The sequence below is a fragment of the Heloderma suspectum genome, chromosome 1 (genome assembly GCF_057233095.1).
Source record: "Heloderma suspectum isolate Gila_16-S chromosome 1, 16-S_ref, whole genome shotgun sequence".
Classification (NCBI taxonomy): Eukaryota; Metazoa; Chordata; class Lepidosauria; order Squamata; family Helodermatidae; genus Heloderma; species Heloderma suspectum.
Window position 1 is genome coordinate 334258125 of NC_139458.1, and position 19937 is coordinate 334278061.

A 19937-nucleotide genomic window follows, 5' to 3' on the forward strand; every position below is an offset into this window, starting at 1 on the left:
AGCATTTCCGTCGACACGGAAGCGGCGGCCTTGAAAAGCGCCCCTCCCAAGTCCGTGTTTAACGTCACCTGCCGTTAAGACGCGCGGGCGCGAAGGGTCCCCGCCTGCGTGAGCGCCGCGGCCGCGTTCAGGGCCCCCCCGCCTTTCTGGGCATGACCTTGTCTAGTGCCCTCATCGCGACCTCCCTCCCCGCCTTTCCCGCGCTTCATTCGTGCTCAGCCTGCCCCGTTGGACGGCTTCCCCGATCGCTCATTGTCCTGTGACCCTCCGCGGGCCCTGTGGGCCAAGCTGGGCGGGGGAGCAACCCCGGCGGGACAGGGGTGGGGCCTTCCGCGCGGTCCCCTCCCTTGTGGCGGCGGGGGGTGGGGGGACTGCGCCTCCTCCTCCTCTTCGTCCTCCTCGCCTCGCAGGCAGCGTCTCTCGTCTCCTCTCCTCATTCCGCTAGCCGGGAGCGGAGAGCGAGCGAGCGAGCGCGGTGTTCGCCGCGATGACGCGGAGAAGTCTGCCTCCTCTCTTGGTCCTCGCCGCGTTATTGAGCCGCTGCGGCTCGCAGCAGCACCAGCCCGCAGCGCCGCAGCAACGAGGTACAGTAACGCTCTTGCGGCATGGAAATAGTTCCCCCGAGGGGCTTCTGGCAAAAGCACGCGCACACACGACCCGCTTGGGCCCCCCGCCGCCCTTCGCGGCTGCCCCCTGCGCTTCTCCCCCGCGCCGGGTCTGGTCTGGACTTTCTCCCCGTGACAGGAATGAAGAGAAGCAGCAAACTTTGGCAGGGCGGTCTTTCGGATAGGGTTCGCGCTGAACTGCGTCTCAGAGATGGTACTGAGCTGTAGGAGAGGCCCTTCGGGGAGCTGTGACGGAAAGACGGGCCAAGTTTCCCTCCTCTGATGAAGCTTTCAGACAGGCAGCTGGGCTTCTACGCCGCAAAGTGGCGTCAGGATCTCTCTCTCACTCTCACAGACACACACACACACACACACACACTCTCTCTCTTTCACACTCTGTCGCGCGCGCTCTCTCTCTGGCTTGGTTTTGTCGTTTAGTGGAAATGTAATTTCTTCAGGAACACCTCCCCCCCGCTTTGCAATGCGTGTTTGTTACAAAGCTGCGTCCCATTTTCACATGTTCAAACGGAGGGAGGGGGCTCATTGCACGTGTTAACACTAACAGATACACATTCACCGCCTCCCCCCCCCCTTAATACTAATTCTTCCAGGCAGCTTTGCGCTTCTAAATATAAACTTGCCACTGAGAAGAAAGAGTTAAAGCCCAGCTGGCTATTATTATTAAATATAATATATGAACCAGAAAACTTGGACTGAGTAGTTAAAGAACATGTTGGTAGATTCCTGCATTGAGCAGGGGGTTGGACTCGATGGCCTTGTAGGCCCCTTCCAACCCTACTATTCTATGATTCTGTGACCTCCAATATGGAAAGTACATCTATCGAAAAAGCTCAGATTTCAGTCAAGTTCAGCCTACAGTGTGTGGTGATACAGTGATGTTACAATGAATGAATATTATGACCCAATCCCCATCAAATATGGAATAAGTACTCAGTATTTTTGTCACTAGGATACTATAATTGCATTGTATAATTTGGTTTTGGGGAATGGGGCTGATTCTGCAATGATGACCAAGGCTGGAGAAAATCACTTAATATTATTTAGTGACAAAAATGGCTCTAAAATGATCTAAGATCATTTACACAACTTAAACTAAGTCTTACTGAATTGAAGTAATTTTGTGAATAGGATTGCAGCCTTAGGTCTTGAAGACAAATGTTTATGGTAAGGCATATTAGAAAACAAACTAATTAAAAATTAGGCATCATTAATCTTTAATGAGCTTCAGTCGTGCAGTAAAAACGTGGTTGTTCAGGCAGGCATTTGGGGTGTGTTAGGATATTTTAGAAAATGTTTTTACTGTAGAATTTTATTGTTTTAAACTGTTTTATTGTACGCTGTACATCGCCCAGAGTGGCTGGGTGACCAGCCAGATGGGCAATTAATAAATTTAATAATAAATAAATAAATAAAAATAACTTGAATAACAAGGCCTGATCATGATTTTAATGTAAGCTGAAACTGATCAAAACCCTCAGATTCATCTTAAGGACCTTCTGTCCATTCCACATTTTAAGTGAGAGGATTAGTTAATTAAACTTGTATGTTCTCATGTATTATCCCCTTTAAAAAGCCTCAAGCAGCTGGCTTCTTAAAGCTAATTTTAACTCTTAGAAGATGAACAGAACTTGGCTAAGGCTGCAGTCCTATGCATATATACTGGGGAATAAGTACCACTGAAATCAGTGGAATTTACTTGCAAGTAAACATGCATAGGATTGGTCCATGTATGTCTTTGCTGAATTTTGATAGAGTTACAGTAAACTATGGGGAGAAGACCTCAGACATGTTGACTACATTTGGAAATTGACTCACTGGAAAACAGAGCTGCCAATCACATTTTGAAATAGCACATTTAAAATACATTGGGGCATATTTTCACTACTGTTGCATATACTGCTCAGACAAGGAGATAACTTCCAGTTATAGAAATATGTATTTTCACATTTTTGTCACATTCTCTTAGTACTGATGTTGTTACTTATAGAGGGCCATCATTGTAAGTAGCACTTTAAAGAAAGAAAGGTCCTGGTCCCAATGAGTTTACAATCTAAATTTTGGCAGTGGGAGATAAACAGTGAGAGGGAAAGGAAGGGAGAGAGGATGGGGGAAGCAAAATTATTAATTAGAACAAATGAAATTCCACGTAATTTGGCTTCATTTTGGCTAGCAATGAGAAATATATAAATAACTATGTAGAGCAATAGCCTTCTTTAAAAAGGTGGGCTTGGAGGGATTTGAAGAAAGATAGAGGATGGCACCATGTTGGTAAAAGTGAACTTTGGTTGTATAATGAGGTTGGTAATTAGTATGGGCAGCCAGAATTTAAGTAGAATCCCAGCGTAGCTGATACGTTTCAGAGCCATAGTTTCATAGACGCATATTGCCTGCCACTGTCCACCTCCTGTTCGGACTATGGAAATATCAATTATGTGTGTCAAGTGTTTAAAAACACACATCAGTGGTTGCAATTTGTCACACATGCATTCAGCAGTATGTTACATATCATATATTTTAATGCCTATAATCATTATAATGGATAAATCTATTTACATGTCAGCTATGTGGTTGGTAATGAAATGTGGACTAGTGAAGAACAAGGAAAGAAATTTATTAATTGGTATACATTCCATATTTATTTTTCATTTATTACATTTATAACCTACCTTTCTTCCAAGGATCTCAAGTTAGAGTACATGGTTCCTCCTATTTTTATCCTCACAACAACCCCAACCAATATCATCACCTTCTCTGGTCACAAACTATTACATCTCCATCATTCTTTGTATAGTTTGAGCTACCCACAGGCACTCTGATCAAAGGAGATAATTGCCAGAAGGCCAACCAGTCCTGAAAGAACCATCTGAACATCTAGTAGGCCAGAAGAAGTCACATGATACATCTTCCAGCTCACTTCTTTGATCTGAGCAAAAAATGGACACCGTTTCCTGCCTGCCCTGCACCTTTCCTCACTTCTTGGGGCTTGCCACAGCATATTACCTCATGCTTACTCGATATGATGCAGTGGTGGGAGAATCCCGAGAAGTGCTAGATTTAACAGGCTCAGTATTGAACCATATACAGCAGGGATGTTGAACCTCAGGTCTGTGGTCTAAATCTGGCCCTCCAGGGTTCTCCAGGTAGCCATGTCCCCTTTCCCCTGACTGATTTTTTGGGTGGTTTCCCTGCTTTAATGCATTTTTTCCTATTCTAAAAGGTTGAAATACTTCTGCTAAGGCTTAGAGCATCTCTACACCAGCATTTAAAATGGGGCTGTTTCCGTTTTAAATGCAGGATCATGACTGACTCCCTTTACACATGCTTCTTCCCCCACTTTCCCCCTCCTTTTTCTCCTTAACTGCATCTTCCATACATTTCATTATATAGCCGCTAGATGGTGCTGTGGTCTAGCTCCTCTTATTGCGTGTTGTTTTCCTTTTTCACGGAGGGAACTCAAGCGGAACTCAATAGCTGTAATTTGATAACTCATTATCTCTGATCTTTTAAAAAATGGAATAAAAGTAATTTAGTGTGGGAAACGCCTTGGAGGTTGACGACGTCATCTAAAGGACCTGCAAACTTCTGTGAGTAGCCAATCTCAATAGCAGGATAAAGCTCACAGTTACTGGCACTAAGAAATTTAAGCTAAAATCTGATGGTATTTTTGCACTGCTCTCTTTTACCTTTGGCCCCACCTACCACTGGAGTGTGGCCTCCAATAGTTCTCTGGAATTGAATTCAGCCCTCAGGCTGAACGAGGTTCAACACCCCCGATACACAGGTTCCACATCACTATGATTCATCTGCATATCTTTCTTTGGCCAAAAGAAATTCCCGATGTTGTTTAACAACTACATGAAACTACTGGGAGAGGTCATCCAGAGCTTTAAAGTGAGATGCCATCAAAATGGCACTCAGCTCTGTTGCTCTTTGTCACCTAACTCCGAGGAAGCAGTTGACACCCTGACCTAAGCTCAATAATGAGCTAGATGAGGGTGACAAGCTGAGATGAAATCCAGAAAAGACAGAGGTGCTGTTGGTCAGTAGAAAGCCTGGCTCAGGGATTGGGATTTAACCTGTTCTGGATGGGGTCATGCTGCCCTTGAAAGATCAGACTTGTAGCTTTGGAGTGCTCACGGATTCTATGCAGTTCTTGGATTCTTGGGTGGCAGCAAGTAGCACTTCTAGGAGCACATCTGCACCTGATGCACCAGCTGTGACCTTTCCTGAGTCAGTCTGATCTGGCAACAGTTATCTGTGTCTTAGTTACATCACGGTTAGACTATTGCAATGCAATCTATGTGGGGCTACTCTGAAGAGCATTTGGAAGCTTCCATTGGTGCAAAATGTGGTAGGCTGTTAACCAGTTTATGGTATTGTAATTGTGTCACCCGAACATGGTTTACAGTAATATATACCAAAATATCTCAAAGTGCATTTCGGGCCATGACATAGTTAAGCCTTCTACATAATTCCTGGATGGTTATTAAAATGTAATATTCCAGTACATCTTGCACCACAGACACTATATTAGTTTGTAATTCTACTTTTAAAGTTGTTTGGAGACTTTTGTGGTCAAAAACCTGGAGTTAATTTAGCTCATTGCGTCATATGTTACTTATTCTTCTGTTGACTGAAGTATTCTTTTTTTTCCACTTAAAGAACCTTTTGACTATATCAGGTTTGCTTAAGAAAAATTGTATTCTACAGCACTGCATCTTATACATTTGAATATTTTTAGTACAGGAAAACATGCCAAAGAGATATATAGCAGCCCTTAAAATGAGTGTAAAAAGTGAGATTGTACACTTTTCTGCCTCCTCCAGAATATTAGAATGGAATTTGTGTGAGTGGAGTAAATACTATATGCAAATCTGGGAATCCTTTAAAAAGCAGTTCCAGAGCTTAAATGAGTGTAAATTTCATACCAAGTTCATGCTTCCTGAACCTGACATGAATGTAAGTTGCAGATTTTGAAATTGAATATTTAAATTCATATATTCAGAGTTAGATAATGATTTGGGGACTTGAGCCACAATGATGGTATGTGACACCAAGATCTATATCAGTATTTTACTGGCAGAACTATTAGTCATGTGGCAGGTTATTTTTGCATAGATGTAAAAGAACTTGGTATTCAACTTTGGGCCATCTGCTAAAGACTAGGGAATTAACACAGTCTATGCAAATGCCTTGAATGTCAAATTCCATCAAATGTTATATCAGTTTGGAATGTTTGGCCTTAATGCCCCCTATTGTTGAGTAGTAGTTTACTAAATAGGCATGGTAGAATTTTCTTTTTCTTTCTTGCAATTGCAGTTTTAATCTTGCACCATAGATCTTTACTGAAGCAAGTAAAAGAAATAAATTTCTTTTATTTATTTATTTTACTTGCTTCAGTAAAGATCTATGTTTATACTCAAATAAACATTTGAGTAACATCTTCATTCATGATTAGCCATCAGGATACTGAGAATGAGCCATTAAAATAATGTGACTGTAAACAAGAATGTAAGTTGAATTCTTGAAAGAGTTAGGTGAAGGAACTGCAAGGCTCGTTCAATCCATTGGAAGCTAATTGGAAAGGAGTACATGAGAATATTGTTGTTCTGCTCCTTTTTATGTATTATAATTTAGCTAAGGGTAAGCAGGTGCTAAAGTCTTTTCCACTGAAGTTAAGAAGATATTTAAGAAAGCAATCCTGTGCTTGTCAAGCCTCCACTGGTCGGTGCTCTGGCATCGGAATCTCCAATATTAGAAACTCTGACATTTCCAAAGCCCTTCTGTGCTCTTACTGGCAGGGCAGAAGTAACAATAGAGATGGTTTTTGGCTCTCCCCGTCTCTCCATGGGGCTTTCCCCCACTTTTAAGACAAAATTCCTTACTATTCCAAGAAAGCTGGTCTAAACATTTCCTCGTGTTGGGGTGGGATTGGGGGCTTAGAAGGCAGAGGATTCTGTGGATCTATGGCTGCTCCCATCCACCACACAAGGAAATCTCTGTGATGGTTGGGAAGGGCCAGAAGGGGGGCTCCAAAAACAGAGAAACTCCTCTGAGGTTGAAGCTTCTTCTAAGACCTTGGAGAGGCTTTTCTGACCAATCCTATGGTCCCAGGGATGCATCATTTTCACTGAAAACAATAGTGCTTAGTTGTTTGACTAGGCTATGCTCAGTCTAGCCTACACCAGGCTAAAATCTCACAACTTTACCGGGGCTTTCAGCTTCCATTTTAAATGCAGAATCATGTCAGGTTCCCTTTACACGTGCTTCCCTTTCCCCCCTTATCTGCATGTTTTATATGTTTCATTGTAGAGCAACTAGATGGCACTGTGGTCTAGCTCCTCTTATTGCAGGATTTCCTCTTTTCATGAGGGAACTAAACATGCTGTAATTTGATAGCTCATTATCTCCGATCTTTGTAAAAATGGGAGAAAGGTCATTAGCATGGGAGACGCCCTGGAGTTTAACAACATTATGTAAGGGACCTGCAAACTTCTGTGAGTGGCCAATCTCAATAGCAGGATAAAAGCCCCATGTGGAGAAGCCCAGCATCTTTATTGCAGTCTGTAACTCCACAAACTTACTGTGTAAGGACAATGCTATGATCCAGAGATGTTCAGGGCAAGACACACAGGTATGGTGGGGGGGGGGGGTTGTGAAAAACTACATAGGATAAACATGGGTTTGGAGCTGAAAATGCCAGTTCTTCCCCTCTACTCCATAATATGTATTATAACATATTTGTATCCTGACATCAGCATGTTATGTGTTTCCCCAGTCTAAATGCCACATCACTAGCTGCCAGTGTTAGGAATGGAGAAACATGTAACATCATGAAGTTAGGACATGGGGTAAGCTTTACTACATGTTATAAATGGGCAGATAGAGGATTCAACACGGAGATTCAGTTTTTAGCAGCAGCCCCATGTTCACTATTTGTTCCCCTTCAGAGGTATGTCAGAAGACGCTTCCTCTTGAAATGCAGGAATCTGTGTGTGTGTGTTTTAAAAAGACTCTGTGCATGCTACCTCTTACATGCATAGACTGATGTGGCATTGAAATTATCTGTATCGGTACCTTGGCTAAGAATCTCAGTAGCTAGCGATGTTGCATAAATTAGTAGGCAGGGATGCAGATATTGAAGTTGAATGATGGTTAATAACATTCTCATTGCAAAAGTAACACATTTAAATGAATTCAGTCTCTGAAACGCCTGATATTGATTATGGTCTTAACAGGATGCTGGTTTGATCATGCATGGTTGTCCTATAGCAGTGTAACAACATGAGAGTTTCTATATTATTTTGTTGTTTAAACACATACACACACAGTGTTTCTTTGTTAGAAATCCAATTCTTATTTTATATGCTTCATGGTATTTAACCTGTTGCCCTGCTTCCTATTTTCTATTTCATTACATTGGAGCATTGTATATCAAAGTGACAATTTGTTTTGGGGGCAATATGATGCTTTAGTCACAATGGCCCATTGAAATTTGTTCACACCAGCATATTGAAATTTAAGATAATAAACATTTCTTTGTAGCACAGATCAAAGAAGAACGTTCACATTCATGTGGAAAAAATATCCTTCAAGAACAATTATTTGTACAAATGGGATAATGCATAAAGATGTCTGAATACCGCTTTTCAGAACAGTACAACATAAATGGAATGGTGACTGTCTGTATTTGAAAGCACTGCAATCAGCAACAATACATATCAGTGATTTGCAAAAGGGCAGCATGCCACACTGTGTCCACTGCAATATATCATCTGTCAACTTTTTTTTTTTATTGGCAGGATATCACCAAGAAAGAATGTAGGCATTTAAAGTTGGTAGCCTTGAGCTGCTTCATCAATCTGAAAAAGGGGTTGACTTTCATCTAGTACATCCTTCCTCAACTTGGCACCCTCCAGATGTGTTGGAATACAACTCCCCGAATCTCCCAGCCAAGGGGTTGTACTCCAACACATCTGGAAGGCGCCTGGTTGGGAAAGGCTGATCTAGTACAAACTGAACCTTAAATTTCTGCAGAATTGAACTGGAGCAGGGAAATACTCAGCAGTCTTAACAAATGCATGATTCACAATGGCAGTTAAGGAACTGACTTCAAAGCTCATGCGGTGCAATCCTACACATGTTTACTCAGAAATAAACCCCATTGTGTGCAGTGGAGCCTACTTCCAGGAAAGTGTATACAGAACTGCAAACTAAGGCTGCAATCCTATGCCCACTTACCTGGGAGTAAGCCCAATTGAACTCAATGGGACTTATTTCTGAGTTGGAATGCACAGGATTGAGCTGTAAGAAAACTGATAGAACACATGCCTAGGTGGAGCCAGTTTCATGAACTATCCAGTTCCACCCCATTTTGCACATTTTCTCAAGGCATGGCTGTCATCCAACGTCTCTCTATATCACAAGGAGTATGTTTAGCCAGTGACAGCACTTTTCAGCTGCTATCCAAGGAATTTTTGTTGCTGTTGGAGCAAAGCATGATGGTATATTTCAATGGAAGGGCAGTCATTTGGCACTCCCCCCACACCCAGATATCTAGCTGGCTATGATTTAAAACTATGAAAACACAATTCATAAGCATTTGACTACCAACTCGCAACAGAACTGGATGTAGCAACAGTACTTTGGTCTGGAATGAGAAAATGTGTTTATAATTCATGGTAAGGTTTCACAATAGTTCACTGGCATATCACTGCTGCAGCTGCTGTAGGCCTTGTAATGACATTAGGCTTCAACTCAAAGGGATATGCTGCTGCAGTGTCTGGCAGTGAGCGCACAGCCCTTGTGAAATCCGTGTATGTGATGCTGGTGAGGAACCCATGGAGGAAAAGTTTTGAATGTAATTGGATAGCTGAGACTTATCATTAGGGATGTTAGAGAAATCCGCAATGGATTCAAATCTGCAGCAGACTGGCTTTACCCGAGTCAAACGGATTCCACAGACTTGCAGACAATTTTTTTACTTTCTGGAATGTTAACACAAATTTAGCTGTAGAAAAATATGGAAAAAAACCTACTGAAAATGCACATTTCCCCCATAGACTAAAGCATGAAAATGTACATTTTGAGGGACTTGCGCAATTGTGCAAGTGCACATTTGTGCAAGTGCGCAGGAATGCAAGTTTGGAAAATTGAGAGAAATCTGATTCTGTTAATGAAAGGATGATGGAATGAAAAGTGCCTTCAGTGAAACACAGATGGAATGGATTTAACAAAACCTGTACATCCCTACCTGTCATCAATAAAATAAACAATCCACACATATTTTAGGACAGCATCTTAACCTACAGAGAAAATGTAAATTATATATTAACATTACAAAATAATCTTGAGTTTCTATTCTTCTCAATCACACTATTACTGTTAACCTCTTCTGTAGATTATGACAACAGCACTATTCCACTGTCTGCCAGCTATTCAAAAAATGGACCAAGCACAGGGAAACAAGCTTTATATTAGCTGTTCCCAAGTCTCATAAACATTTGTGATAGCGAAGCCACCTTGCTGGGACATTTACCTGCCATTTTCATGAGGTGATAGTCATATAGTGTGATCAGAGATCATAGAAGCAAAGTTATGCTTCTACAATCTACAAAATTTCCTAGCCAATGACTGGAAAACCACAGCAAAGAAATAGATGAGCATTTCAAAAATTAGACAGATTTGAAGTTTAACGTTGCAGTGTGGAGTGCTGCTGTTCAGGGTTTAAGCCACTAGTCATACCCTATTCCAGTACTCCATTTCATTCCCCTGGCTTTCCATGCCCCATCCAACATTCAGTGAGCATTCTGTAGACATTGAGTTTACTCCGTCCTGGGCTGTTTTGGGTATTTTCTCCCTTAGCTCCCCCCCCCAATTTTTTTTATACTTCTTTAAACCTAGGGGTTCCCCTAAGCTTGCCAATACCTTCCTCTTGTTCATGATGGCATCATTTTGGCTATACAGAAATGTTTAAGTAAATAAATACTGTTGGTTTTATTGTTGGCTTTTATTGTTTTTATATTTTTATCACTTTTAATATTTTAATTGTTTTTATGTATTTTATTGTTGTAAGCTGCCTTGGGAGGGCTTCTGTCCTGAAAGGCAGCCGATAAATATTTTAAATAAATAAAAAATAGGCGCTTTGAGAATAATAGTATATATGATATGGATCATGACTAATTTTAAAGATCTACTGAGAAACAGTTGTTTCAAAGACTGTTAAGAAATTAGAATTATCTGTTATTACCATAATAAGGTTAATTGAGTCTATGTATTTGTATATCACACACCTGAAGTTAGCTATTTGCTAACCCTGCTCAGAGATGACATCTGGGTTCAGCAGACATGTATGAATAGTACTGGAACTGATGATAGTTCCAATGCGATGGACTTTATTAGGGTTCTGGGCTCAAATTCCTATTTCTGCCAAGGCATTGCTGTGGAAGTCACAATTGCTAAACCTAACCTATCTTATAGGTTTGTTGTGATATTATATATCCAATTATGTGCACGTGTATACTGCCCTACGTTCCTGACAGGAAAGGCAGAATACAAATGTGAAAAAGATAAAAATGAAGATGGATACTCATACTTTTTACCCCTTCCAAGTAATTGTTAACTTCCAGTTTGAATCATGTGTTCATTAAGACTGCTGTATACATTTCCCTCCAATACCATTATGCAGAAATTCAAGGTTCAGCTTTCTGTAGTGGATGGAGTCAAAGCCTGTTTTTAGATTGGTGAAGCAGCATTAAAGAAGAGCAAACCAACTTCAAACTGTGGTTTAATATTCTGGCTTGTTCTGAAGCTGGCAGCCATAGTTTCCCAACTGGGGTGATTTGTTTGCTTGTCATACAAAAGGACAAACAAAGGGGCTGTATGTCTGCAGAAGGCTTGTTCATATCTAGGCTTATTAATCTGAGATATATGAGAATCCAAATCCAGCCAATGTTGTTTCAGCAGGCATTTGTTAGTTAATGCCTTTTAGGATTTGTTGTTTTATTGCTTCTGTCTGCTCTGGATTGTTTTAATTATCTGTTATTTTTATTATGTTGTTTTATTTGTGTTGTGGATCACTGCCTTGTTGTGGCGAAGGGGCTTGCGTAACTCAGTGAAGCCATAAGCTATGCCGTGCAGGGCCACCCAAGACGGACAGGTCATGGCAGAGAGTTCTGACAAAATGTGGTCCACTGGAGAAGGAAATGGCAACCCACTCCAGTATTCTTGCCAAGAAAACCCCATGGAACGTATCACAAGGCTAAAAGATATGACGCCGGAAGATGAGCCCCTCAGGTTGGAAGGTGTCCAATATGCTACTGGGGAAGAGCAGAGGGTATTTCCAAGTAGCGCCAGAAAGAGTGAAGCGGCTGGGCCAAACCCGAAAGGACACTCAGCTGTGGATGTGTCTGGCGGTGAAAAGAAAATCCGATGCTGTAAAGAACAATACTGTTTAGGAACCTGGAATGTCAGATCAATGAATCAAGGTAAGCTGGAGGTGGTCAAACATGAGATGGCAAGATTGAACATCGACATCTTGGGAATCAGCGAACTAAAATGGACAGGCATGGGCGAATTTAATTCAGGTGACCATCATATCTACTATTGTGGCCAAGAATCCCTTAGAAGAGATGGAGTAGCACTCATAGTCAACAAAAGGGTGGGAAAAGCAGTACTGGGGTACAATCTTAAAAATGATAGAATGATCTCAGTACGAATCCAAGGCAAACCATTCAACATCACAGTAATTCAAGTCTATGCCCCAACCACTGAGGCCGAAGAAGCTGAGGTTGATCGGTTCTATGAAGACCTACAACACCTTCTAGAACTAACACCAAAAAAAGATGTCCTCTTCATCATAGGGGATTGGAATGCTAAAGTAGGAAGTCAAGAAATCACCGGGATAACAGGCAGGCATGGCCTTGGTGTACAAAATGAAGCAGGACAAAAGCTAATAGAGTTTTGCCAAGAGAACACGCTGATCATAGCAAACACTCTTTTCCAACAGCACAAGAGGCGACTCTACACATGGACGTCACCAGATGGTCAATATCGAAATCAGATTGATTATGTCCTTTGCAGCCAAAGATGGAGAAGCTCCATACAGTCAGTAAAAACAAGATCTGGAGCTGGCTGTGGCTCAGATCATGAGCTGCTTCTTGCAAAATTTCAGCTTAAATTGAAGAACGTCGGGAGAACCACTAAACCATTCAGGTATGACCTAAATCATATCCCTGATGAATATACAGTGGAGGTGAGGAATAGATTTCAGGGATTAGACCTGATAGACAGAGTGCCTGAGGAACTATGGATGGAGGTCCGTAACATTGTTCAGTAGGCAGCAACGAAATCCGTCCCAAAGAAAAAGAAATGCAAGAAAGCCAAGTGGCTGTCTGATGAGGCTTTAGAAGTAGCTGAGGAAAGAAGGGAAGCGAAAAGCAAGGGAGAAAGGGGAAGATATACCCAACTGAATGCAGAGTTCCAGAGAATAGCAAGGAGAGACAAGAAGGCCTTCTTAAATGAACAATGCAAAGAAATCGAGGAAAACAATAGAATGGGAAAGATTAGAGATCTCTTCAAGAAAATTGGAGATCTCAAGGGAACGTTTTGTGCAAAGACGGGCATGATAAAGGACAAAGAAGGCAGGGACCTAACAGAAGCAGATGAGATTAAGAAGAGGTGGCAAGAATACACAGAAGAACTATACAGGAAAGATCTGAATGTCCCTGATAGCCATGAGAGTGCGGTCACTGAACTTGAGCCGGACATCCTAGAGAGTGAAGTCAAGTGGGCCTTAGGAAGCATTAGTAACAACAAAGCTAGTGGAGATGACAGTATTCCAGCCGAGCTATTTAAAATCCTAAAAGATGATGCTGTTAAAGTGCTGCATTCAATATGCCAACAAATCTGGAACACTCAACAGTGGCCACAAGACTGGAAAAGGTCAGTTTACATTCCAATTCCAAAGAAGGGCAACGCCAAAGAGTGTTCAAACTACTGCACAATTGCGCTCATTTCATATGCCAGCAAGGTGATGCTCAAAATCCTACAAGCTAGGCTTCAGCAGTATGCGAACCGAGAACTACCGGAAGTACAAGCTGGGTTTAGAAGAGGCAGAGGAACTAGAGATCAAATCGCCAACATTCGCTGCATCATGGAGAAAGCAAGAGAATTCCAGAAAAACATCTATTTCTGCTTCATTGACTACGCTAAAGCCTTTGATTGTGTGGATCACAACAAACTGTGGCAAATTCTTAAAGCGATGGGAGTACCAGACCACCTTACCTGTCTCCTGAGAAACCTGTAAGAGGGTCAAGAAGCAACAGTAAGAACCAGAGATGGAACAACCGATTGGTTCAAAATTGGGAAAGGAGTACGACAAGGCTGCATATTGTCACCCTGCTTATTTAACTTATATGCAGAGTACATCATGAGAAATGCCGGGTTGGATGAATCAGAGGTCGGAATTAAGATTGCCGGGAGAATTATCAACAACCTCCGATATGCAGACGATACCACCCTAATGGCAGAAAGCGAAGAGGATCTAAAGAGCCTCTTGTTGAGGGTGAAAGAGGAGAGTGCAAAAGCTGGTTTGAAACTCAACATTAAAAAACAGAGATCATGTCATCTGGCCCTATCACTTCCTGGCATATAGAAGGGGAAGAAATGGAAGCAGTGACAGATTTTACTTTCTTGGGCTCCAAGATCACCGCAGACGGTGACTGTAGCCATGAAATTAAAAGACGCTTGCTCCTTGGGAGGAAAGCTATGGCAAACCTAGACAGCATAGTAAGAAGCAGAGACATCACCTTGCCGACAAAGGTCCGTCTAATCAAAGCTATGGTTTTCCCAGTAGTAATGTATGGCTGTGAGAGCTGGACTATAAGGAAGGCTGAGCGCCGAAGAATTGATGCTTTCGAACTGTGGTGCTGGAGAAGACTCTTACGAGTCCCCTGGACTGCAAGGAGGTCAAATCAGTCCATCCTAAAGGAAATCAACCCTGAGTGCTCATTGGAAGGACAGATAATGAAGCTGAAGCTCCAATATTTTGGCCACCTAATGCGAAGAGAAAACTCCCTGGAAAAGACCCTGATGCTGGGAAAGACTGAAGGCAAAAGGAGAAGGGGACGGCAGAGGATGAGATGGCTAGATAGCATCACGGATGCAATGAATATGAACTTGAGCACGCTCCGGGAAAGAGCGCAGGACAGGAAGGCCTGGCGTGCTATGGTCCATGGGGTCACGAAGAGTCGGACACGACTGAACGATTGAACAACAACAACAACAAAAGCCACCTTACATTTGTTTCTTGCAGAGAAAAATAATACACACACACACCCCAATGTTTATATCATGTTTGATTATCACAGTAATAATATGCGTAAAGCGTTATACTAAGATCTAATCACCCAGAGAATGTTGGTTACTGGGCAGATTAAAACATAATAAAAATAAAATAAATGAACATGAACTGAATAGCTGAATGAGTTGCATTTTGCTTGAAACACCATACAAATGAAGGAATATGGACATAGAATAAATTTGGTTTTTTTCCTGCTATAACTGGCTTCCAGTAAGATGTCCAGCTGCTTTCACAATCACTAAAATGAATTATAAAAACATTATTGGATATAATGCACATTTATTTATTCATTTCTACTGTGCTTTTTAAGGCATGTCCCATTAAGATGCCTTACAATAAAAATGTTAAAAACAAAACAATTGAACAAACATATAATAAAAACCGTATCAGATCATATAGACAGAGCCAGCAATAAAACCAGAAAGCTTGGTGGAATAAGAAGCTTGGCATAATAAAACAAATCTTAGGGACTGCTTAAAGGCTGCATTAATTAATACTTAAATTAGAGAGCAATCCTATGGCTCCTAGATAGCATCTGGGGGGCCATAGGATCCTTCAAATTCCAGGATCTGAGGTAAGGGACAGAGCTCTGACCTCGGAGCTGGGAATCCATGCTCCCAGTCCCCTCCCCCTCACAGCCCACACGGAAAGAACTGTGCTGGGAGATATAGTCCAATAAACACAGCATTTTAGCCATTGATATTATTTTTACAGCATGCTGGTACCGCAGGCAAAAGAGCTTTCAATATGTTTAATGGGTTATACCAGTTTTTTCATCCTTAGATCCTATCCCTTGGTATTTTGGGCTGTGGTTAGTTTTCCAGTTGTTGAACAGAAAATGTAGGCATATCTTATAATGAGTAAAGGGGAAAAATCAATTGTTGTTGTTGTTCAGTCGTTCAGTCGTGTCCGACTCTTCGTGACCCCATGGACCATAGCACGCCAGGCCTTCCTGTCCTGCGCTCTCTCCCGGAGCGTGCTCAAGTTCATATTCATTGCATCCGTGATGCTATCTAGCCATCTCATCCTCTGCCGTCCATATCTGAATGGGAAGGTAAGTCCCGTCCCGGGGGGGGGTGCAGGGGGCGGGGGGGGGTGCGGAGGATTTCTCCCCGAAACTTGTTCGGGGGGCCGAACACGTTGGTGCTCAGCCCCCCGTATCTGGAAAATTACCTCCTGAGAATTCCTCTTAGTCTCTTCTCTTGCAAAGCAATTAGGCTGGCTGACACAAGGGATGGGGCCTTCTCAGAAGTGACCCCCTGCTTGTGGAACTCTATTCCAAGTGATGTCTGTCAGGTCCCATTATTACACACCTTCAAATGGGCCCTAAATATCTACCAGTTTTCCTTGGCCTATAATTGAGTTAGGATGGAGTTAGACATAGTGCATATGGTGCTATTTGGTTTTAATTGTGACATTTTGGTTTTATCATTCTTTTATCATTGTTTTATCGTGTCTCATGATCCTAAATTTTGTTTTACACTGCCTTGAGAGGGTTAACCCTAAAAGCTGGCTTTTAAATCTTGTAAGGTTGCAATCCTATTACTTCCGTGCCCAATGCTTGTAAGCCTCTGAACTCAGCAGGCAATTGTTGCCTCTACTGCTCCTCCTGCTCTGCATTTCAGTTTTGGGCTTTTTTGCCCATCTAGCTGGGGCACATTGGAGGGGGAGAGAAGGAGGCTGGAGAAGCCTTGGGATAGGTCGCAGCCTGGCATCTCCAGTCCCCTGTTCCCCTCCCCTCAGCCAGCACAGTTCTTTCCGTGTGGGCTGTGAGGGGAAGGGGACTGGGAGCATGGATTCCCAGCTCCGACGTCAGAGCTCTGTCCCTTACCTTACCCGTCATGAAGAGTCGGACACGACTGAACGACTGAACAACAACAACAACAACAAAAGCCACCTTACATTTGTTTCTTGCAGAGAAAAATAATACACACACACACACCAATGTTTATATCATGTTTGATTATCACAGTTTCGGGGAGAAATTCTCCGCCATCCCTAATCTTGGACTCCTTTTTTCGTTAGCGTCGCTTGCCATGGGACCTTACTGATCATTGTTCTTAGTTTATTAAAATCAGCTTTCCTAAAATCCAGGGTATGCGTTTGACTACACTTAGGGATGGACGAAAGTCTCTTACCTGTTCTCGAAGCTTGCTTCGCGGTGGGGGGGAGGCACTTCGGTTCTCCCCCCGAAGTTCAGGCGAGGGGCGGGAGGCGCCCTGCCTCGCCCAGCCGAAATTCAGGCCGGGGGGGAGGCGCCCCATCCCTCGCCAGCGAAATTCAGGCTGGGTAGAAGCGCCCCGTCTACCCGGCCGCGAAAAAAAAAAGTTAAAAAAAACCACAAACCACACACACCCGTGATAGGCTATGTAACGATTTACGTAGCCTATCACGGCTAGATTTCCAAAGTCAGCCATGATAGGCTTTGTAAATCGTCACATAGCCTATCACGGGTGACTTTGAAAAAAAAAAACGCGTACGCAAATGGCGCCTCCCATGGGGACCGCCATTTGCGTTCCTTATTTTGACACATCTAGTCTACGTAAAGATTTGTGTAGACTACGGCGAAAATAAGGGCAACGCAAATAGCATTCCCTTATTTTCGCCATAGTCTACGTAAATGTTTACGTAGACTAGACGTGCCAAAATAAGGAATGCAAATGGCGGCGCCCATGGGCCGCCGCCATTTGCGTACGCGCTTTTTTTCCCCCCCCAAAGTCACCCGTGATAGGCTACGTGATGATTTACGTTTTTTGTTTTTTTTTACTTTACTTTTTTTTTTTGCAATGGCGGTGGCAGCAGCCGGTCAGGAGACCGGCCGCCGCCCCCGCCCCCAACGAACAGCTGCCGAACCGCCGCCGAGAGGGACATTCGGCCACAGTAAGTCCCATCCCGGGGGGGGGGGGGGGCGGCGGAGAATTTCCCCACCAATTTCAGGGGGCCGAATGCGTTGGCATTCGGCCTCCCGAAAATTCAGGGGAAATTCTCCTCCATCCCTTAGAACCAAGAACTCAAGTACAACATGGTCGTTTTAATCTAATTGATTAATTGGCTGCCTGTTACAGCTTGTATATATGGCTGAATATACATGCATAGCTTTCTGAAAATGAGTGTTTAGGCAGCCAAATATGTGATTCAAATGAATGTACATGTAGATTCAGTCAAACACTTAATGTATATTTATATTCATTTCTGGGAATATCATTTTGTGGGCAGGTAGTTCTGTTTATTGGCTATCTTTGAAAGATGGCGATGAGGAATAGTCATATTTGCCTCATAGCGCTTTCAGTATGAATGACGGTAAAAGAATTAGATACTTTCTGGGAACATAAATACCAATAACAAATCAAGCTGCATTAGGTATTCTTCATGCCACTTTAATTTTGTTATACATTCATATAAATGTAACTGAATGCTGAAATGATTCAAACATGCTGGATAATACATGAGGCATTCATTTACAAAAAAATGTGCTCAGAACTTGTCACAATCAAATTTGAGGGATTTGCAAACTCAAACAGAGAGGTATACAATATTTTTTCAGTTCTCTATGCTTTCATCATATAATATCAATGACTGCCTTTAGGCAGGGTAATTTTCATGTGTTAATGATGATCCCCCCTGGGTAATGACTGAGATATTGCCAGGAGCCACCAAACTTCCATAGTTGGCTATTTATCTTCCAGAAATGACCTGTGACTTGCTTGTAATGACTTAATTGTATTTTAACAGTCTGAAACAGAATCATTTCTCTGCTTTTTGTCAGTCATTATATGTTCCTGTTAAAGGTGCTAGATTTTTTTCTTCTGTCAAAAGAAAGAAAAACAAAAACCTTTAATAAAGGATGTATTTTTAATATCATCAGAGCAAAACCAGACTGATAAAATCACTGTTACTGTATCTTTTCTGTAAGGGAGATTATTGTGAGTAGTGATAATGAGGTTGCGGAACTAATCTCCTGCTATAATGGCACAGTATACATCACTTAACACTATTCATGACTATATTGTACAAAGCTCTGTATGGGACATTGAAGAAAACTACCTCAACTGGAACTTTCATTGCAATGGTGTGACAAAAATGGGATCTTCACATCAATAACGGGTTCTTTATGTTATCCATCAGCATATTAAATCTAAAAGCAGGAAGGTATTTTCAGTACTATGCAGTGTGGTTATAATGTAACTGTGAAATGCTGTCTTTGGTAACCATATCCGCACTGAACAACAACAACAATAATGAAGAAATATTAGAATATATTCTGTATAAGACAACAGAAAGTATCAAGGAATAGCAAAACATAATCTACCCAACATATAAGGGAGAATGCTGTTAGGTTATTTAGTATCTGAATAGGACTTTATTTATTTATTATTTAAAATACTTCTAGGTCTCATTCAGGGCAGGAGCCCTCCCAAGGCATCATTTAACAATAAAAATCACACTATAAAACCCAATGCAATAATAAAAACAGCAAACATTCCAAAAAACAACAAATACCAGCATAAGATAAAATCTGCAGGACATAATCGCAGCTATCACTCAGTCCGATAAAACATAATGAGTGGAAAGCCAGAGTAAATTAGCAAGTTTTCAGGGAGTTCTTAAAAGTTCGCAATGATGGGACCAGGAGACTCTCAATGACAATGCATTCCAGAGGTGTGGGGCCACTGAAGAAAAGGTCCTCTGTCATGTAGTCGCCCACTTAACTGTCTTCAAAGGTGGGCAAGTGAGAAGGTCCTCTGTTGCTGATCTTAAAATGCAGGCAGGTTGATATGGGTGAAGGTGGTCCTTCAAGTAATTTGGTCTCAAACCCTTTAAGGTTTTAAAGGTCAAAAACAGCACTTTAAATTGGGCTGAGAAACACACCAGTAACCAGTGCAACTGGTTCAATATAAGCATTATATGATCTGATCGACTCAGCCCCCCAACAGTCAGGCAGCTGCATT

The 19937-nt window shown here is 42.1% G+C and overlaps 1 protein-coding gene across 1 annotated transcript in view; it reads left to right on the forward strand.

Annotated features, from left to right (window-relative positions):
* The first annotated feature begins 313 nt into the window (after nt 1–313).
* The window catches only part of LAMA2 (laminin subunit alpha 2), a 619437-nt gene continuing 599813 nt past the window's right edge, over nt 314–19937 (forward strand). Inside the window, exon 1 of the mRNA XM_084827486.1 lies at nt 314–584. Coding sequence (XP_084683612.1) covers nt 488–584 — 97 coding nt within the window. The 5' untranslated portion in view covers nt 314–487. The remainder of the gene's footprint in view (nt 585–19937) is intronic.